General features: G+C 39.1%; 1 protein-coding gene across 1 annotated transcript; it reads left to right on the top strand.

Moving 5' to 3' along the window:
- Positions 1-7,383: 7,383 nt before the first annotated feature.
- On the top strand, positions 7,384-13,675 carry CCKAR (cholecystokinin A receptor; the record flags this gene model as incomplete). The annotated part of the gene is made up of 5 exons (XM_083861064.1): positions 7,384-7,507; positions 8,245-8,496; positions 10,541-10,802; positions 12,399-12,526; positions 13,149-13,675. The coding sequence occupies 5 exons, from the start codon at positions 7,384-7,386 to the stop codon at positions 13,673-13,675; spliced, it is 1,293 nt and encodes a 430-aa protein (XP_083717190.1).
- Between the last annotated feature and the right edge of the window lie 9,574 nt (positions 13,676-23,249).

The following is a 23,249-nucleotide window of genomic DNA, read 5'->3' as shown; positions in this document are numbered from 1 at the left end:
AGAGTCATACCATGTGCCTGGGACTATTGTCCAAATGCTTCTGGAACTCTGTCAGGCTGGTGCTGTGACCACTGCCCTGGGGAGCCTGTTCCAGTGCCCAAACACCTCCTGGCTAAACAACCTTTTCGTGATATCTGACTTAAAACTCCCCTGGCACAACTTCATGACACTGACTCTTTTAAGGAAGCTACTTTTAAAATGTAGACTTGTTTTTCTGTTTCCAGATATATCTGTGAGAATTGCAGCAAGAACACGGATGGGACAAATATTTAAAACAGATACTACTAGCTTTCATTATCTTATCTGAGAGGCACAAGTCTTTAAGATTTAACCATTTATTTCTTCCTTAGAACTGGAAACAACACCACTGTTGGATGTACTGAACCCAGCTCAGTTAGGTTGCCTAGAGGATGAACATTCCAGACTTATGGTGCCATTTTCAAATTCACAGTTTTGGTTAAGTTGGCCTAAAGGAGGAGAAAACTATGCACAAATAAGAATGAGCAATAGGTGAAAAAACACTCATGAAGATGCACTGAAGAAGGAACAGAAAAAGTTGTCATTATGTCACTAAATAAATGAGCCACCATGTCAGGGTGATGGAAAAAGTGTAAGCAAGGAAAAAATCCTGGGGTTTTTTCCTCATTCTGCTGTACTATGAAGGAAATTAAATTTACTGTCTTCTTGATAAGTAAGCTGGATTTCATCAAAAACTACTGATTTGTGCTTCCAGTTTCTTCTCAAATAGTGTTAAATCTATAAGGCCTTGGCTATTTAGTAACATCAGACTACAGGAATGAAGGTTTCCTATTATTTTAGGTTGGATAATATTGTATATTACCTACCATCTACTCCTCTTGAAACAGAAGATGAAAACTTATTTACCAATTTATATCATGATGGGATTTTGGGAATTTATTTGATTATTTCTCACAGAATCCAGGTTTGAATTTCCAGCCTTCTCTTTATAAGGCCTTGCGAAACAAGATACTCTGTTATGAAATGGCTCAGTTTAACAGCTAATGAAATAGTGATTCTTTTTTTCTTTTTTTTTTTTCCCCCAGAGCATTCCCATCTGACTCCTTATAACTTTCATGAGCAGTCATTGAGGATTAAGTGAAGACTTTGGGGAGGTCTGTCTCTACAAAGTATAAAATCGCAGCTGACAATTCTGACTTTCTAACAGAAATGTAAATTGAAATTAAAGAGATCACTGTTAGATTATGGTTTGAGCACGATTATACTTTTAAGTACCACTGGGTTTAAAACCAGAGTAGGTGACAGTATAATCTGGGAGTTTTTTACTAGCATATTGCTTAGAATGTTTTATAAACCCTTTACTTGCTTCAGGAACTTCAGTCAGCAAAGTTTATAAAAACAAAACACTAAGTGTAACACTTTTCTCATTATCTCATCAGAAATATCTTTCTTTCTTCAAATTATTCATTTTTCCCACATTGTAAGATTGCAAAATGAATGTATTAGAATAAAAGGAGAACATTGTAAGGAGGTAAAGTATCCAAGAAGAGACACAGTAGCCAGAATGTGTGTATGATCTGTGACTGTTTTGCACTGCTTTTTCTAATTAGCACCAGTGCAGTTGGTTCTGGAAAGGGCCAAACCAGCATGGCATGAAATTCAAAATATGAGATAATTACTTCAGCCACACACACAAAAATATTAGGAAAAAATCACCCAGTTGACTGCAGTTAATATAATGCTAATTTTCAGATGTTTGTTAAAGCAAAATCAAGAGTGTGGCATGTAACTTTTCTATATACAATGATTACACCCAAGAGATACAACTTCTGATATACCTAATTTATAAACCCTGGATATTTGAACACACCACAGCAGCCTGACTGAATTTGATACTGTTAAAAAGTGAGTGTAGAGAATTCAGAGCAGAGTTTGTCCTCAGAGTTTTGTTTCTCCCTCCTTTTGAGAGTTGAGACTTCTTGGCTGATTTAAAACAGTTTTGTAATGTAAGCAAAGACTAAACAATGAAAATTAATTTAAAACTTACATACTTTCAGTCACATTAACTCCCTGCACTATGTAATACTGTATAAACATGAGCAAATAGTCCAAACTAACTACAGCAATTGTTCCTCAGAATATGTTTTCTTAAGGATTATATAGACAAAAGTTGGCAAGTAAGGCGAACAATACCATCATTTAATAGCCCATCTGTGCTGAAACTCTGGAAAGTATTTTTTTCAGTGTTTCAGTATTTTAATAATGTTTTGAGATCACTATCAAATACTTCCATGATAGCTTAGCACAATAATTTTAATAAATTAGAGTATTTTTTTTGTCTCTATGGACTTGACCTGCCTCCCCTAGTTTCTCAGAAAAGTATAATGGACAACTTTCTACATATCAAAGAAGTCCAAAATGCAAAGAGCATTTAGCTAATTTACAAATAGAGCTCAACATCCCAGAAATTAAGACCTAGAAGAGAACTTCAGTTGGAGTAAATTGTCTTTGCTCCTGAAGGTCTCCCTGTACCTCCTCTTACAGTGTTCAATAGTTAGTCCAAAGTCCCAGCTAGTGGAGTTCCATTTAGATGAAAAAACTGGCCTGGAGATTGTCACAGTAAGAGAACAAGAGTCAAACAATAAAATACTTAATTGTGTACAACAAATCGCAGGCCATGAGCCTAATTTAAAATCTTGCCTTCATTATATAAGTCCACAATTTGAAGGGGAAGGGGACACCTGTCATCTTGCTGACTACCCTTCCATGCAAAATCATGACAATGGGAAACCAGTACAATTCTAGACATCCCAGTCTTTTGCTTTTCTATTTATTAGATCAAAATCCTACTTTGGTTACATACTTTCAAGAAGTGTTGTTTCCTTGTAGGCTTTGCTGGCATGGCTTTATAGAGTACAGCTGTCTAGTACCTGTCTGTACCAGTAGTAATGATAGACAGGTCTTCTAATGGAGACACATTTTGCAATATCTTCTAAAATTATTGTTCTTTACCCTCACTTCATGGTTTGAATTGTTTCAAATGACTAAAATTCATATTCAGATATCAGTTGTTGAGAAGAGGTTTAGCCAGTTAGTTACCCTTTAAAATCTGAGCGTATGTGCCCCTCCTCAGTACTGAATGTCAGAGAATTTATCAAAATATAATAAATTGTATATTCTATTTCTTGTGCAGACTTGTGCAAATTTATGTCAAATCAGATGACTGCTCGTAGGAAGTTTATGTTTCCTATAAAAATTTGAAACTTTAAAGAATTACTATCGTTGATTAAATTTATTCATTTTATGTAAGTGTAATTTTCAGTATTAGTCTAATAGAGACAATGCCTCTCTTGATTCCCATATCATGGGTTCCCTTTAAACAAGAATTAGATTACCCTTGGGAACTCAGATGTCAGTGAGCAAAGTTCAGTAGTATTACCATAAGGGAATTTATCATCAACAGACACTGTTACTCCTCTAAAAATGTTGATGTTAGATGAGATGTAATGGGACACAAAGTAATTTTTCTCCGTACATAGTAGGACACACAAACTTTGGAATCTTAGATTAAAGCCCTGGCTTCAGACATGCTGGTACCAATTCACCCAATAATACATCAGCTGACCTTCTCCATTTCCTCCCTGCTAATTGCACAGCCAGTCTCTAAATTACTTAGTTGATGTTGTGAAACTAACATCTCTTTATCTAATTCTGTGGAAATGTGGAAATCCATTTGATCTTAACGTCATGAGGATAGTGTGGCTTCTTTTGAGAGCAGAGTATCAGGCAGCAGCAGTCTGAAAAGACTTCCTTGCTTTTCCCAACTCTTCCACTCTCCTACTTAGTGGCCTGTGCCAAATACTTTGCTTTGTTTTTTCAGCTTTAAGTTGAAACTCATAGCAGCTGCAGTTAACATAACTGATTTCATTAATGTACCTCTGTGAGATATGCTAATGAAGATCTCTTGTGGTAAAAGAGTTTGATTAATAATATTTGATTTTATTTAATAATATTTATTTCATTAATTTTATTTTATTTTATTAAAATTTATTTATTTAATAATATTTAATTTTATTGATTAATAATATTTGATTAATAATAAAGAGTGACTCTTTATTATGTGCCTAACTGGAATCTTAAAATAAAAGACTACTGTTCTCAGTTGTCACAGGTGGGCCTTTATTTAGCAGTCTGTTGCTATTTTGAGTTTTAAGGAGTAGAGTACTGTTAAAAAGAGTTGTACCCATTTGTTGCTGACATTATAACCTATTGAGGTTGTTTCTGGTGGCAGTCTCTGATGTTTTATCTGTTTTTTACAAACCATGCCATGACTGTACCTCAGAAAAGTCTCAGATGACCAGTACCTTAGAACATGTGATGGATTTTGACTTTGGCTGATGTTGGTCTAGTATGCAAACATTTGCTCAAAGGAGATTATTAATGGTACCAACACTTGATGGTATTAGTATAACCCAGAAAATGTGATCTCCTGGGCCTTGTGTTGATGCAGGTTACTTGGCATGGGGTTCTAGGACACAATATAGCCACAGTATAAGGGGATGCCAGGCTATTTGCTTGCATCTCTAGCTTAAATCCTGAACTGTTTTTTTCTAGCGAATTAATATTCACAGGCTGAAGGGACGGAAAGGGTTATACAACAACATGTATAGCCTGCAAAAGAAATGAGCACCTTTTAAACATATCTATGTTTCTCTTTTCACTATATTAAGATACCTAAATTATTTCTTAATTAAAACCCCCAATTTTTTAATAAATCAGTGTTGCTAATAAAACAGCTCCCGAGAAGTTCTTGCCTAAATCTTTCAACATCCCAAATAATGCATGATTAAGTACAAGTGGACAGACGGTCAGGTTTTTGTATCTCCTAAATGATAAAATTACATCAGCAATGAGCAAGCATTTCATAAAACCTCCTTTTTTCCCTCCTAAAACTTGCAGGGAGACAATGAGATGATGGGATAGTGATCTGTCAAGCAGTTAGCTAAGTGTAGTAGAGAGAAATGATATTATAAAGGCAACTCAGAACGGTCCAAACATGAGGACTATTGGCTGTACATTTGAGTTAATCTATGCAAAATAAAAGCCTAGAAAAACAAAACTCTTTGATCTTGATATGTTTCATGCAGAAATCCACTCCAAAAGAGGAGTCAAGAGTTCATGGCAAATTCTTCCTCATTTACTCTGGCAATTTAACTAGCAGATGCTGAATCAAGCTCAGCCCAGGACCAGATGGTATTCATCCAGAACTTCTAAAGGAAATAGTAAAATTATTAACTATGATGTGCAATCTATTGTTTAGAACTATGTTGTTGCCAGGGGAAAAGAATTGTGTAAATGCGATGCCAATGTTTAAAATGACTCCAAGGGAACTAAACCCTTGGAATTGTGAGCCAGTCTGTAAGCCTGGCGTTCAGAGAAGGAAAACTGATGAGGACTCTAATAACAGATAAAAATCTCTGGACAAATTAGTAGAGGAAAGCTGCACCTTACACATTCAGAGTCCTGAGCATGTGAACAAGGTGATCCAGTTTGCTTTAAACAGTAGCTCCATAGCTGCTGGGATTTGCACAGAATATCATTCCCTCTTGCTCTTGCTTTTGGCAGAAATTGGTACCTTCTGGAGTTAGTCATGACTCAGTACTTATCCCTCAACTCTTCAAGCCTGAGCTGCACATGCTGTGTCCTACCACTGTGATCTCAGGTCCTTTGCTGTCTGCACAGCACACAAAGTCAGCTGTGTCCAGTGCAGCCTGGTTCAGTTTGCCTTTTTGCCAACTCTGTAAGCCTCCAGCCATGGCTGCTGGCTTCTTTGGCTTCATCCATCTTGCATGTGCTTAGCAAGCATGTCTTGACACTGAAGTGGGCCCATCCCTTGGGTTGGGGCTCAGCGAGGGGCTCCTGCTGTCCTGGGGAAGTTGGGCCTTCACCCCATCACACATATATTTGAGACTAACACGAGAGACCTGCACTGGCTTTACAGTGTTAATCACTGCCCTGTAGCCCTGGCCAGCCTCTCGCACCCTGAGAGCAAGGTGGTCAGTGAGACCATGCGCTGGTATGGACCACTGATGGCCAGCTGCATCCAGGACTCCCAGAGGAACAAAGGATAATTGAGAAATTAGAACTTTCAATGTAACTTTTCAATCTACTTTCCTACATACCCGTTCCCATTATTCATACCATAAAGCAAAGCTGGTAAGAGTAGAAAAGAAAGCCAGGGTTTCCAGTCTGTGTATATCAGCTTTCAGGGGTCAGGACTTGTTACAAAGAACATGTTACTGCTCTGCTTTTAAGTAAACGGGATTTTAAATGTGAAATTAGTTTTTTATTCAGTTATAATAGAGATTAATTTCTAATATTAATTTGCATTTCTGGCCATAAACAAGCTATATATTGGAAAGTAAAAGCCCATGACTTTGTGAAAACACCAGAGGATGATGTTTATGTATTAAAAAAGCAGAACTTTTAAACCATCAAGATCTTTGTGTTTTCCAGTGGTGTGTAATTAACGTGCCACAATTTATCAGCTTCATCAAGTTTGTCAAGTCATATACAAGTTCTTGCACAGAGGAAATGTATAAACTTCTTCTTATATTAACTGACAATTCTAATATACTTTCAAAAGATTTGATCCACTAAGTGAAATTAGTGGGTTTTTCTGTTGACTTGCTGGGGTTTGGATCAGGCACGTACAGCACTTTCATACGAAACTAGCACTTCGCCAAATGAGATAAATGTAGCTGCTTTTATTTTTCTGAGTCTACCCTATCTTCAGTTTAGTCTGAAAAATAAGAAGACAAGAATCATTTCCATGTAAGGAATGCAAAATCTTCACTATGTTTTTCTCTTCTCTGCCCTTTTATTAATCAACTCTTACCGTTTTAAATGTTAGTTGAGAGACAGATTTATCACTCTCCTCACTCACCGGCTCTCATTTATAGGCTGTGACATAACAGGCTGACTCTGAGAAATATTGCAGAGACATGAGTAGAAGCAATCTTGCAAGGGGTTAATGCTGTAATCTTTTTCTAGCCTGTTTATAATCCCAACAGTAGTGCAGTAGCTGAAGAGGGTGGATCTAAAAAGTACCGGAGGGGATGTGTGTGTGTGTGTGTGTGCATACGTGTGAGTGTGTGGGTGCACACACGCTTTGCTTTTCTGAACTGCTGTGTGTGCCCCTGGAATAAATCTTGTTCAGCCAGAGCAGGACTCTGTGTGCTGGGTGCTCCTGCCGGAGAGTCAGAACAGCTTCCTTGCACGGCTGCCTCTCTTGTATTTCTTCTGAAGACTTCATTCAGAAACGTTTTTGTTTACTGAAAGCATGGGCAGATAGTTACAAACCCACCTTCTTCTTCATCAAAGCTAACCTGTGGATACTGAAGAATGGAAATAGTTGATGCTAGTAGCTTCCTTGGGAATGCTACCAACATTACTGATTTCCTCTGCGATATCATCTTGGAAAATGACACTTTTTTCTGCGTGGATGATGTACCTTATTCTTCTAAAGGTATGTATGGAAAATTGATCTTTTCCGGGCAGTTTTAGTTCTAGCTGGATGTAGAGATACCATAGAAAGAAAGAGCTATGCAAGGCATTTTCTCCGAGAGAGTGCAAAATCAACTGCTTGCTTTTAAGTTAGTATGAGAAACAGGCAGCAAAAAATTTAGTATGTGCTGGTTTTCCAAGTTCAAAATTGAACTAGGACAAAATTTGGATATAATGGAAAACTAAAACAGTAGCACTTTGGAGCACAAAATGTAAACATCTCTGCTAAGGATTTGGAGTAACATGACTTTTTCTCAATTCAATAACAACGGAGTGATCAGATCTGATACCATGTATGAAAGTGATTTAATATGAAATTATAGCACTCTGAAGCTGAAAAAATTCCATATATTAAAATATCTTTTGATTGTTTGATCTTTTCTTCCTTTTGCATAAAATAGGATCTCCTGTGGTGACTAAGTGGTGCACAGTAAGTAGCATGAGAAGCACATGCTTGTATTTGACTCTCCAAATGTACATTGTATTGCTTATACTGTAGTTTAATGCTATGCAATTTAGGTAGATCAGAATACATTTAAGAATTTCAGCACTTTCACTGATTTTGCATTGATGTAAAGACATAAACCTTCAGAAAACTGAATACAGAAAGGTTTTTACCTTTTGATTAAAGGATGAAATATATAATCTTAATCTGAGTTGAATACAGTGTAACTGATCTTTTCTTATGACAACTTTCAGATTTCCATCAGATAATACGGATTCTGCTCTATTGCTTGATATTTCTGCTCAGCATTTTGGGGAACATTCTGGTGATTACGGTGCTGATAAGAAACAAGCGGATGAGAACAGTCACCAACACATTTCTGCTGTCACTAGCAGTCAGCGACCTGATGCTCTGCCTTTTCTGCATGCCTTTCACCCTCATTCCCAACCTGCTAAAAGATTTTATTTTTGGAAGTGCTGTGTGCAAAACTGCCACTTATTTCATGGGTAAGTCTGGGAAGTTTATACCTATTTTGAAGATTGACTAATGAGACAGGTGAGAAAGGTATTTAAAGATCTATAAAAGGCTGATTGTTTCCATCCACCATTGAAGTTACCAGTATTATGAAGAAACAACTTTGTAGTGCAAATCTTCATGGTTCTGGTGTCCTTGGTCTGATCCAGCAAAACATGGAGGCACACACAACTTTAATTACATACAGAAGTGTTTCGCTGGATGTGAAGATATTGCATGATCAGATTTTAACGAGGAACCCAGCACATGCACTTGCTTCCCCATCCCTGACAAGATTCCTATCAGTGTTCAGATCACCCACCAGAAATGATGGGCTTATACACTCTCAATAAGAGCAGATTTTACCCACAGATTTTTGGCAGCAGTAGTATCATGTAAAAAAGAAAAGAGAAATAGGCCAAAGTAGGTGTAATTTGCAGAGCTGGAAGTTGGAGCAAGTACTCTTTGTGGACAGACCAGGTGTGATCAGAGCTCACCAGAAGACCATAAAACACAGATATAAATTTTAGAGGCTGACATTAAGAAGCATCATTTTCATATGCCTTGCCATACTCCTTTTGGTTGTGGAGCCAGGAGCTGGGAATTTCAAAACGTCTCCTTGTGTATGTGTGTGTAAGTGATTTTTGTCTCAATTTAATATTTCCTCTGCATTTGCTTGTTACTTAACCAAAAAAACCCAAACAAGCAAAACAAAACAAAACCAACCAAACAATAAAGAAAAAGAAAAAGAGAAAAAGAGAAAAAGAAAAAAAGAAAAAAAGAACATAATGCAAAGTTTTTCCCGCTTTGGGAGACCCTTAGTTGATTACAGAAACCTCAGGTCCCCTTTCAACCCATGCCCTTGAGAACTTTGATGTGAAAGTACACACCTAAAGTGTGCGAATGGGAAATCGACATCTTTTTGTAGATAAAACCAATAAAACTAAAAGCCATGTTTAAACAATTACAATGGATTGCTGGCAAAAATACCATAAAACATTACTGAAACATTGTCATTTTCCTCTTATTGCACACAGTGTAAATTACTTTATAAAAAAAATCCATTGAAACAGACCAATATAAAGTTTCTCATTATGAAGCTGTTTTATTTTAAGAGTCAGAATGTGAAGATTTCCAACTAAAGGTTCATCTAAGACACATCACCTGACAAACAGACACTGACAACCATTGCATCAACTAAGCTCAATTTTTCATTTTAAGATGTAGAAATACAAACTTTCAATTCCAGATGATTTCTGTAAAGCAAACTGTAACAATATTGGCATTTTATAGTCTGACCCACATTCACAAAGACAAATAAAAGCTCATTCACTGAAAGAAAACATTGTGGCAAAGTTAAGAAAAAATATTTATAATTTTACAGTGGTGAACTTGGGCACGTCAATGACAGAAAGACAATCGCACTATATTTTATAAAATATGAACAGAAGAAATTAAGGGTACCCGAAGGACAAAGATTCTGCTTCATGACTTCATTTCTCCTTGTCTGTAACTCCATTAGCATCTAATTAAAAAGTTGTAATAGATTTAACTCTCTTGAATGAGAAAATCAGATCACAAGTCAAGCAGGACACTCAAAAAATTAAAACAATAGAAAAGGAACTGTGAACATCAGTGTTAAAAGAGTAATTAACTGATTTCCAATGATTTGTTTGAATTTCCATGCAATTAGTGGAGTGAATAAACCACAGTAGCAAAGAGAATAATTAGGAGTAAAATTGTCTTCTTTCCCTGTTACCAGAATTTTATGGTTTGACAGTGTATTTTTTCTTGGACTTTTGGAGTAAGAGAAGCGCAGAGCAGGAATATCAGTCTGGAGCAGTCTGGAGACTCAGACCCACTGCCCACATGTTCTCATTGACTTAATCAATGTGATGTTTATAAATACTTCTGCTTATAAATAGTTTGCTATGTTTTTAAAATTTTATACGCATACAGCAAGCTAGAAAGACAATTTGAACATAACATAACCTTTAAGACAAGAGAATAACTTTTTCCTTTATTTTATATATATAGGTGTCTCTGTAAGTGTCTCTACATTCAACCTGGTTGCCATATCTTTGGAGAGATACAGTGCCATTTGCAAACCGCTGCAGTCCAGGGTCTGGCAGACAAAATCTCATGCCCTGAGAGTGATTGCTGCGACCTGGTGTGTGTCCTTTACTATCATGTCACCATACCCCATCTACAGCAAACTGGTACCTTTCACCAAGTACAACAACACCACGGCAAACATGTGCCGGCTCCTTTGGCCAAGCGATGTCATTCAACAGTCTTGGTAAGACATAACTGGCTCTTAGCAAATCTGCTGGAAAACAGGATTTCATGGTAGCAATAAGCCTATCGAAAATCAAGTATTAACCTTCAGCAAATGTTTGCACTCTGTCATACTTATTGAAGATGTAAAAAAAAACATTTTTAAGCTGCTAATATTTTGACATTTGCATGACTTTTCCCTTGTCATAGGAAAGACTGCCCAACATGGCAGTGATTCTCACACCATGGTCTGTTAAGCCCCAATTGTCACTGTAAAGAAAGCATCTGTCACTTGTGGTAGGAATACTGCTTTCACTCATTTACACATAAACTTCAACATTCTCAGAGAAATCCTTGATTAATGTTTGAAAAATGCAGAACTTACAAACACCCCTTTGTGTGCTGCCCTGCCTGTTAATTTGTTTGAAGGTTCCCTGTAGCAGAGAACTAGAATATGAGACTGCAAATGTCTTATTTGAGAATCCTTTTGGTTGCTTATGGAGGATAGGGGCAGAGGGAAGTGGGCAGAGACATGCTCCTAGTCCTACACATCCAGGCAGGGTAAACAGCAGCATTATCAAACAGCAGTAGTACTTAGACATGATGTCCTTGCACGTTGACTAAACACTGACTGGCACCAAGAAAGTGTAAGATTTTTTTTTTGATACTGAAGGTCAATTGGAACTGGGAAAAAGATTAAAGTCTGCAACACTTTGGTATGGTATGTCCACAAAGAGAATAACTTTGTGTTAATGATTTCAGTAGTAGTCTCAGGTATTTGGTAGCATGAGGAGGAAGGGTACAGGACAAAATTTTCTTCTCTGTACTCTCACTACAGATTTCCAGGTGTGTTACTGAGTTTGCACCGAAGTCATGGGGATCAGGAGAGACACAGGCTCATGCATGCATTTAAACATAATATTTTCTCCAACTTATCATTGCATCAGAGAAGCAGATTAGGAGAGTAGCAGATGTGAAACCAAGTAAAAGCTCCTTCTTTAACAAAGAGATTGCCAGTTCTGGGATCCCTCTTCAGGAGTTCTGCATGGCTCCAGGGGTGAAAATCCAGGCTGCAGCTGCTCAGTCTTTCCCCACATGGCCACGGCCCTCAGGAAGTCAGATCTCTCCAAAGCAGAATAATGGAATAATTTACATTGGGAAAGACCTCTAAGATCATTGAGTCAAACCACTAAAATATTTTTAATCTACCTAGGACTTCTTTGAGAATCAGCAGCTGCTCATTTAGCTTCTGCAAGGCAGTTTTTACATTGTCCAAAGCTACAGGGCATCTAAAGCTCATCTGGTTACAGGAGGAAGCCCCACTCATGGGCAGAGAGAGCTTCTGCTCCCTTTAAGCACTGTGGGAATGCCCATCTCCTCTGGGCTGCATAGGTGGGATAAAATATGGTTTTCAGCCATTATAGTCTTGTTACGTCTTCACTTTTCTGGGGGAAGCAGGAGAAGAAGTAGGAAGCTTCAAATTTCTGAGGTGTCCAAACAATACTTTGTATTGGCAGGAAAAAAAATCAAGAAATCTTGAAGTCCTGTCTTCCCCAGTTCTCAGTTGTTTTTCTGATTTTGTGCCATTCCCTATTCTCAGTGTCTTTTTATTCCTTAGGTACACTTTCCTGCTACTCACACTCTTTCTTATTCCTGGGATTATAATGATGGTTGCATATGGTCTAATTTCTTTGGAACTCTACAGAGGAATAAAATTTGATGCTAGCCAGAGAAAATCTTCCCGAGGTAACAATACATTTTAGTTTGGGGGTGGGTTTTTTTAAGTTACAATTGAATATATGAGCAGGCATTTTGAGGCTAGTAAAAGGAAAGCTTTCTACTTGCAAAAGTGATCATTAGGTCACTTGTGTCACAAACTTGCCAGCCATATTTCTTGATTACAGTTACTCTGCTGTTAGCAAATAAACCTCACCTATGGCTTGTTTGCAAAGATTCAGGGGAGAATACATTAAATTTCTAATTTGTTTATTATAGAAATACCAAGGGTTTTTTCTGGCCATGGATGAGGACCATTTTTGTGAATAAATGTCACAATTAAAATTGTCAAATTAAAATAGAAGCATATAACCTCAAAAACTATCTTCAGTCCATATTGAACTAAGCAACATGTTTACACATTTTGCGTCAGTTTTTATAGAGGTAAGATGTGAGAATATCGGGAGACAGTGGATTCAGAGCAGCTGGTAACATGACTGGCTCAGAAGCAGCCCGGTGTTTTCTTCACAACAGTTGCTCAGCTATGAATTACATTGTTTATTTAGCTTTAGACCACATTCTTCATTTTTTTATTTGGCTCACTGTTCAGAGATATTTTGCCAACTATTTAAACAGCACTTTATATGTACAGAAAGAAGAATAAGCACCTGCAGCGCCAAATACGAGGATGGAGATGGATGTTACCTCAACAAAACCAAAAGAATAAGGAAAATGCCATTGCAACAGCTCTCTGCTATGAGCCACAACAAAACAGAGAGAGTGAGAAGCAACAGCTCTTCTGCCAACTTAATGGCCAAGAAACTTGTCATCCGTATGCTGATGGTGATAGTGGTTTTGTTTTTCATTTGCTGGACTCCCATCTTCAGTGTCAACGCCTGGCGAGCCTTCGACACGGCCTCCGCAGACCGGCGTCTCTCGGGGGCTCCCATCTCCTTCATCCACCTGCTGTCCTACACCTCTGCCTGTGTGAACCCCATCATCTACTGCTTCATGAACAAGCGTTTCCGCATGGCCTTCCTGGCCACCTTCACCTGCTGTGCCAGGCAAAAGCCCCCCGCCATACGGGGAGAGGCTGGTGATGAAGAGGAGGGGAAAACAACAAGGGCTTCCCTCTCCAAATGCTCTTACACACACATGTCTGCACCTGCACCTCCCTGAGCTGCACCAGGGGAGGCAATGAGTGGGGAATTGTCCAGTCTTGGAAAGTGACTGTGGCATCAGCTGAATGCAATATAGTTCTGAGTTAATGAAACACTTCAGTTGACGGTAAACACAGCGAGAATTTTATGGGAAATTGATGCTATCGCTCTCTGAGTGCTACATCACTTTCCCTTCAAAAGGAGGAAGAGAGCTCTGAAGATAAAGGACTTTATGAAAAGCCTTAGAAGTTGCTCTGTTTGCATAAATTCCTCTGCAAAGATTGGTGTCCTCTATATCAACAGCTTTGCCCAGTTTTCCATGCAGCTCTGAGTATCTCTTAAAATTTGCAAGATGCAAATAGATTCTCCTCAGACATGAATATACGTAATGCAGTCTTCACTTCACCAGCTATGCCTCATAAGCAAAAATCTTTCTGTTATGTTTGTAGTATCTTTTCACATTATTTTAGCTGAGCTAATACATGTTGAGATAATTTTGGTGTCACTCTCACAGGAATTCTGGGGTGGCAAGAAGGGGCTTGTCCATATGAAATGAATGCTTTTAAGTAAAATGATTTTTTTTTAAATAAAATTAAAATAAATATTGTTGGCTTTGTGGGTGGAATGCATTCTTCACTCAGGCAATAGCATAAATTAACATAATTTAATGTATTTTTCACTTAAATAAACCCCATAGAACAAGAACAAAGAAATGGCTTTCTTCTTTGCAGCTGAAAGCACCCACATATGCAAGTGGCAGGGTCCAAGGTGAGTCACAAAGGCTTGTGTGGAAATTTCCACCCTGAGAAGCACAGGGATAAATGCCTGGGATAAAGCAAAGAAGTATTTTACAGAAGATGCAGGACTGAAGACACAGGCTGGTCCATGGCAGTCACATTCCACAAATACGTTCACAGCCACTTCAGGCATGGCGCTCCCAGCATGGAAATAAAGGCATTGGGGGCAGAATTGCAGAAAGGGCAGGTACAATGAGCAAAGGCTGAAAGGCCTTGTCAGGAAACAGTTTTTCTAAACTTTGGAGCAGTATTTTCTCCAACTACACCTGCTTGTAAACAGATTCAACACAGAGTAAAACAACTTTGAATGATGTAATTATTGGTGCTATGTTGAGCAAGGAATCCAGTCTCCTTCCTGTGCAGCACACAGGTGAGAGTGGGTGTTCAGCTCTCGTCCTTTGCTCTGTGGAACTCAAATGGAGAAGTTACATCACTTATTTTGGTTTGTGAAAATATCCTGTTGGAGATGTTTCTATCTTCTAGCTGAATCAATATCATTATAAACCCTTGTTATTAGACAGAGATTAAATTTGAGCACAGCATGGAATGTAGATGTGGATATTAAATATAAGCTTTCTCAAGGTTTTTAATCAGGAAAATCTGATCTCTTTACAGAATGATTTTAAATTAGAAATATACTGTGAGTTCCAGCACCCAGATCCATGTTCTGCACTCAGTTATTGCCTGAAATGGTTTACCCTAACAACTTAGCACACAACTTTGACTATTATTTTTTTTATCCAACTCGTCCACCGACAGGAAATTAAAAAAAAAATTCTAAACACTATTTATGCACAATCCATAGAAACAATGTTCTGTCTGCCTAGTTAATAAAGTAGCACTGCTCCTGGAACGGTGCTGAGACTACTGACATTGATCTGACCTTTTGCAAATACCCAACAAATTAAATTATGGGATTTAATTCATTGCAATAAAATGAAAATTTTACTTCACTTACGGATACATGTTGAGACTCTCTACAAACCTGTCCTGTGTGTTGAAACTGAAGGAACAAACTTAGCTGCTTTGGAATTTATGTGGAACAGTGACAGCAGAAAACATATTTGTGAAGTATTTTATGCCATATGAAAGCCTGCATAAATTATAGATAATAGTTTAAAAATTGTTGTTTAAGTTAGAAAACCTTCACATTTTAATAATATACTGGATGTGACTTGCTGGCTATGTGCTGTATTGCAGGACAGCCCACACCACAGCTCTGTGTGCTTTTTCAAAAGCAAATTCCATTTTTGTAAAGGTAGCTTCTCCAGTACCTGTAAAGTGATGTAACAGGACATGCAGAGTTCACTTGCTCTCAGTGATTGAGTCTGAGGACGATGGTTTCAGATGAAAGGCAAAGCTGTTTTCAAGAACACCTTAATCAGATCCCAGCCCCCCGCGGCCTCCTGTAGCTGCAGAGTTCCTGATTGATTCCCTTAACTGCCAGGGAGCACAATTTGGAGGTGATGAAATGAGGAAGGCAGGAGAAGATCCTGATGGAGTGGTGGCTGGAAGACAATCAGGGAAGGGATGAAATGTACCATTTCCCCAAGGCCCACCTGTGTGTGCATCACTCATCCCCTCCATTGCCCCCTCCGCACCTATTTTCTTGTTTTACCAACAAAATATCTCTTTTGATCAAGCTACCAAAGCCAGAAGCCTTATGCCAATTTCCAGCAAGAAGTAGGAATTAAGCTTTTAAAATGCAATCTTGCAACCCAGTAATTTTGTATTTTTCTGTCCTGGTCTCCTAGCACAGGAAATTTCAACCTTTCTGCATTTTAATGCCGTTTTTCCTGATCTGTGCATTGCAGAAGTCATTCCTGGGTCCAAATGTTGCCCTTCCGTTGTTAAAGAATCATGGCATCCTCCCAGTAACTTTAATTCAGATACTAATCTCACTGAAAAATTATCTTCAGCGATAAATATGAGTGGAATAAACATACCAAAATAAAAACAGCCTATGAAATCTTCTCATTTCAGCAGTAGTTTAAAGGGGTTGTGGAGAAAAATCCTATCCTACTACAAGCAGTCCCTAAAAACAAACTGTTTTCCAGATGTAGCAGACAAATGGCAAACCAATGAATTTCAGGTGCATAATGTCCATAAATCTCAGAAGTTTTTATCTTCTTTCCCTTTCTCCCAATGCCTGGGGTTTTCCCCCCACCCTCTGTATTTCTCTTATCTCCTTCAGCTGCATGACACCATCTGATTTTTGTCCTGCATGCTTCTCAGTCTCTAGTTTACTCTCCCACCACCACCAATTGCTAGATGATTTTTTTCTCTTTGACAGGTTTATTTTCCTTCCCAGATTTACTTTCCCAGAAAGCACTCTCATCTTCATTTCCCCCTATCATCTCTGGCTGACAGACTCCTGGAGCACATTTCTCCAAGCCATATATCCTGCCCACAACACGACAGTTCTGCAATCCCTCCCTACAGTCCTACGGCTGAGCTCACACAGCGGCTCTTGAACACCGGCTCTCTAACGGGCAGAATGTACCAGTGCAGAAAACAACAATGAAGCATTAAATAACACCCAGATCCTCCTTTGATATTTTTGGCACTATCACTTGCAAGCTCTGTTATTAGGGCATGCTTTAATATTGATGCCTTACAACACTGCTGAATACAGGACTTAATGAGAGGTCAAAGTAAAGGTATTTCACTATGGCCAAGACAAAATACCTTAATGCTCTTAATGGAAAAGCTGCCTGTGGATTTGAACTCCAGTCACTAAAGGTTTACACCTCCTTATGCAAGTCATGGCCTCTTTCCCAATACCACCAAGCCCTTCTTGGTAAAGTGGGGAGCCTGTCTCTGATCCCACCTGCTCCTGCATCCCCTCCTGTTCTTCCTGCCTCTGAGCCCAGGGATGGTGCAACCCCAGTAAACTCACCATGGTTCATCACAATGCTCTTCTGGCCTGGAATTGATGACTTCACATCAGTCAATACTGAAATGGATGTTAAACTGAGGGTTTCTAGTGGCAAAAGAGACCTATTCTCCAAAGGAAAGTATAGAGAGATAAAACCTAATGGGTTTGAATTTGAGAAAGGATTATGTGAGAGCAGAGGCTGCAGCCTTTTTATTACAGAATCAGAGACAGAGTGGTAAAGAGTATAGAATGAAAGTTTAGACTTCTGGTTGGGTTTTACTAGTTTGTAAAATGTTTTGCTCTTCCACTTCAAATATAACATGGACAAACCAAATACCACTTCACTTAGATGTGCATGTAGGTCAGCAGTTTGCTCACCCTCTGGCCACAGTTTTCCAGTCAATTTTTTCTATATGCATTATTAATTTCAGTTAAACAGCTTCAGCTCTTTTCTCAGGGGCTTCTTACAGCATTAATGCATGCCTTCAGCATGCCAGAATTTCCCTCTGTGTGTATAAAACCCTCAACTTCTAGAATTACTTTTTAATTTTTTTTCCTTCTGCAATGCTTTTTAGGCTGCTTTGGGTACCTCCTAAAGAAAACAAATGCCAAGGAAACATTAATGAATTATAAAGCTCCTGTTTTGCTTGCCTAATGGCAATTCATCTCTGCTAGGAGCTATTTGTCTGCATCTCCATAGATAACAATTTCATGAAGAGTTTTCTTGGCTTCCACTCCCAGTTGTGTCCAAAAAGCTAATTTTGAGCTAGCAAGATGTCAGCTGTTCCACTGTATGGTGAGACAAGAACAAAACATATTCATTAGCATCAGCTGGTAGTAAACATCAAGTAGGAATCATCCCCTATGGGGTAAACACCAGTTAATTGATGTCCTGATATTTTGACAGTTATTAAAATTTTAAAAAATATTTCCGGATAGAATGAAGAAATGCAACTTATATACAAAGTCTGATTTAAAACAGTAGACTAAAAACACTATATATATCTTGTGAAAGTCATACAAACACCAGTTACAAAACAGGCATGACGAAAAGTCACACATACAGAACCGAAATTCACAGCAAAGGGACTGCTCATGCTCTTTGCTTGCTGTCAGAGACAATTTTTTTTATTATTATTATTGAATGGACATTGGCTCAGGGCCTTGTTCTGAGAATATTTAGTAACTGCTGAGAGGCCCCATTCCAGACCAAGTGAAGAATGACACACAGAGGTGAAACCACAGGGGCAACTGTGCTAAACAGATAACAGTGCTCAGGAGAGAACTTTCCAACCAGCTGGGAACTTTGCATTGACTCCTACAAACCTGCTTTGGTCCTTCTAACACCTGGGATTTCATACCCAAACTGAAGGTAGGTGTGGAGCAACCAGAGATGCTCCTTGCTCTGCAACTGGCTCAAATCTCAGCCCACACCCCTGTGGGGACATCTGGCAGTGTTGCTGTGACTGGTGTGCTGTTATTGTAAAGGAATAGGAGGATAGCAATGTCATCCAAGATACTCTGTCTTTGGAGTTGCTTTTTCTGTTGCCATCCCAAAAGATGGTCCTGCCACATGCAAGTTGGAAAGAGAAGGCTACAGGTATGTCACTGAAATCAATTCATTGTATCAGCAAGGGCACAGCTGTTGCTTCTCTGGAGAACGAATATCACCCCTTTTCCAGCTTCCCAGGGTGCTAAAGCTGATTTAATGTATCTCTGACCATCCTGTGGGGGCCAATAGAGGTTACCACAGGATTAGGAGGAGGCTATGTCTTTAAGGCAAAGAGCCTTTTATCTGCTGTCCAGATGTGGTCGTGTTACAAGTTGCAAAAAAATCAGTGGTGACCACAGAAAATAAGACCAAAGCTAACAGGGACCTTGTGTTTTATTAAGTAGGAAACCTATTTAAATACTGTCAGCTGACTGAGGCAAAAGAACACACTCTAGGAAAACCTGTCAGGCATAGGTCTGTATTCTCTGGTATTCTTCTATTCTTCTAGCATTTTTTTTTCCTTTTGTATTTTTTTTTTTTTTTTTTTTTTTAGCAGGGAAAAGTAAAGGCTGATGGAAATTCAAAGAATTTTTATTGAAAGGTGGAGTTTTCCACAAAAATCAAATGTTTATTGACATCCAGCATGACTCCTCTACTGCACTGATTTGTCAAATATTTATTAAAACCAGGATAGATTTCCTTTGCTACACACTGAGGTAAAGACTAAGATGCCTCCAATAACAGAGGCTGTGTAGAGATGGAATGGGAGAGCAAGCAAGCTGCAGGTGCACTGCTTTGTCTGATACTGCTTTTGTGAGATCTGTAAGAGATTAATAAGACTGGTAGAAGAGTGTTTATGAAGACAATGATTGCACTTGCAGCTGAAACTTGGCTGGGGCAGGAATGGAAGGGAAGCTGAACGGGAAATATTTTGGCCTTGCAGAGCGGTGGAGGACAAAAAGTCATAGTGAGGATTGAAGAACATGGTCTTGGTCTGTGAAGAGAGATCATTGCAAACCCTTTTCAATTTGGGATTGTTCTTCTGAAAGTAAAAGAAAAGGCAGATGTGCCCTGTATGGGAAGGAGATACATAGTGGGGGCAATGAAAGGTTTTTCCAGGCAGTGAGATGGAAGGAAAATCAAACTTCATTCTTGGTAGAGAAGCACTCATTTTAGGCAAGGTGGAAAGTGAAGATTTGAAGAGATAACAACTACACTGGAATTAATTTCTTTTCTTCAGGCCTTGTATAGGGTATTGCAGCTGAAGGGATTCTGTCAGCACGACAGACAAGGCAGGCAGAGCTGAGGGTCTCAGCCTTGTGCCCCAAGCACAGGAGCCAGCGGGAGAAGAGCTCCTGGGCCACGGAGAAGCTGCAGCACACCAGCCTACTGGCAGCAGCACAAGCTGGGCATCTCTCACCTGAGGAGTTCAAACTGCACTGCCAAGATGTCATTACACTCTAGCCCAGCTGACCTGACAGGCTGAGAGAACATAACCTGAGTTCCTGTGCCCCAAAGCCCAATGCCCAGCATCTTGCACGTCCATGGGACCAGCTGAGAGCTGCTCCTCCAATTCTGGTCCACCAGCCAACACAGAGCTCACCTCTGCTACCACTGCCACGGTGGGGGGCAGCCTCCAGGGACATGATACTCCATCAGAGTAGGAATGACAAAGACTTCACAAACAATGAAAAACAATTGCAGTCAGGTAAGTAGAAAAATGACTATCTAATGAAGCAAGGGATTATTTTAAAAAGAAACCAAAAAACCTCACAACCAAACCCCTCTCAAACTGCAGTGTTTGCATTTAATAGTTACCAGTAACTGAAACAGGCTACTCATCACTAGCATCCTGTAGATGAAGTTGAAAAGTACTCTCTACTAGAACGAAACAGGTACTGCCTCTCCTGCCTCACCTCCAGCTCACTTTTCTGAAGCTCCTTTTCACCACAGAGCACCTGTGTCCTCATTCTGAGGACTGACAGCAGCAGTCTGTAGAGCATTTCAGTGCTACCACCCGATTTCGCTAGATAATAATTTTCAAACCTATGTGTCTGCTTAGGCTACAATGCCTTGAGGGTTCAATTATTCTCCTAACTCTACCAAAAGTAACATTTCTAAATTAATATAAACTTACCAAAATGCAATTTTATAACTGATTCATGTTGTGGCTGTGCTTCCTCCAAATGTAGTTTGAATAATGTTTTCTAATCTACTAACACATAAACTGAAGAACTCTGATATTATTTCCATGTGCCTGTGGGCTCAAATGTAGCCATCTGTGCAACTTCAGGCTCTACTTGTGTGCCAAGAATTGTTATTTACTTACATTTGTCCTTGGTCCTCTCTGGAGGAACATGAATTTGTGCAAGTGCTTTTGAGCACTTTGCTGTGTCTGTGAGAGTCTCTCCACCTGTGTGATCAGTTATCGTGGCTATCAGGTGGGAGGGCTTTGAAGGAGAGACACTTGGGAACACCTGCTTTTTAGTTACACAATCAAGTAAATTTACAACCACCTTTTTTTTTTTTTTTTTTTCCCTCATTTTTTAATACTGCAAAATTCCACATCTGGCTTGAGGTCCCTCTACTTCATTTCATAGCTTTAACCTGAAATCTTCCTCTTTCAGCTCCTATGACTGATCTCTAATTCCAGCAATTCCCCCTTTCCTTGGGGAGTATCTCACACACAGGTCACCAACAAAACTACTGTTTTTTCGTATCCAGGAAACTAAAGCAATTTTTGATTGCTTCTCCTGATGAATTGTGTTCAGCTTCATCAAATTTAAAAGGTTAATTTTATTAATATTTCAGAATTTCCATGTCTGCCCTGAAAAATTACCATTCACAATTGTTGGACCATCTTGCACATTTTGGTTTCTTGCATTTGGGACCTCCAGCTCTTTCTGCAGGGTGAAATGAGATATGATGACTAAATTACCTGTTAGGAGCAGCCCGTGCTCTCTCATGGGAGACACTGAAAATAAGGGGAGACACAGATATATTTTCTGTATTTCACTCTGCAACACATTGCAAGGAATGAGTGGCAGCACATACATATGTATTGTTAAGGAGGGTGAAGGTTTGGGCAGCAAGACAAGAGATTAAAATTTTTAGCACCTGGTGAAGCAGGAGGCCACTCCGTACATAGACTGCATCTATGTTGGAGAGGAAATTAGCCAGAAATGCAGATATTTGAAGTCTTTTGGCCTGGATGAGTGGATGAGATAGTTTACACCTACAGCAGAAACATTCAGAAAGGAACAGCTCTATCTTGCAAGAAATGGTGAAAATAAAGGTGCACAGTACCTGAGGTGCTGATGATGATCTGGAAGCCTTGTACACATTTATTAGCGAGTTCTACTTCAAACTCAGTCTAGGTCAGTCCCATGGAATCCTGCTTGTTCCCAAACAGCAGATCTGCAATCTTGGGCTCTCATTTGCAGATTATGTTGCAAGTGTAAACTACTACATCCATAAAGCACAATTCCCTTTACTCTGAGTATCTAAGAAAAAATTGTGTATTTGTTTTCGAGTGTTTGTCCATGCTAGTCAACAATACATCTGCCCAGAATCCTACTCTGGGTGTGTCCATCAGGACTTACCTCTGACTGCAAACACCCATCCATGGTGAGGGTGGGGCTTGGAAGGCCACAAAAGCTGAGAGTCCATTGGACCAGTCAAAGTTCAGGCTTTGTTTATTATTATTTTTCATGTCATTTTGAGCAGGCAGAATAGGTTTAGTGCTGTAGTAAGGCAGTGGAGCATTTGTATAATTTACAAGGAAATGGTTCTTTCACTTTTCTAATGAACTTCTAGCTCTGCCTCCAAGCTGGGATTCCTGCATCTCTCCATTCAAAAGCTCAGCTGATCACCAGACTGACTTACTTAGGTGCCTTACCAAGTAGAAACCCAGCACACCACTGGTGTATTCCTTATCCAACAATTGCCAGAGCAGGGGTTTTCCAGGCAGCAGCTACAGCTTGAGGTCCAGTAGTCCCAATTTTCCCTTACACACAAATGCACTTTTATCCCTCACATTTTTGCTTAAAGTCTGCCATGTCCAGATCCTCACTGAGGACCTTAAAGCGCTAAAGGTAATGGTTCCTCAACACCCTCAGTTAACATGACTTCTCATTTGTGCACACAAAATAATTCATATTTCTGCATCTCAGGAATATAACTGACTCATTGAAGAACTTTACAGTTCAACGCCAGGTGGGAAATTTGCTGAAGTGAGAGTTCTTTAGGAGCTTTCCTATTAAACTACCCAATAGAAAATTTTTTGATGGAGATAAGCCAGTCAGATTTTTTTTTTTTTTTTTTTTTTTTTGGCAGGAAGAAACCCAAGAGAGAAAGAGAGAAATTCTGATTTAAGGAGACACAGAATCAGATTTTAGTTCTTTCTGCCTCAGAAAAGGGATTTAAA

Source organism: Zosterops lateralis (genome assembly GCF_965231275.1).
Source record: "Zosterops lateralis genome assembly, chromosome: 5".
In the NCBI taxonomy this organism is placed as follows: domain Eukaryota; kingdom Metazoa; phylum Chordata; class Aves; order Passeriformes; family Zosteropidae; genus Zosterops; species Zosterops lateralis.
This window is presented reverse-complemented; position numbering and strand designations above follow the sequence as displayed.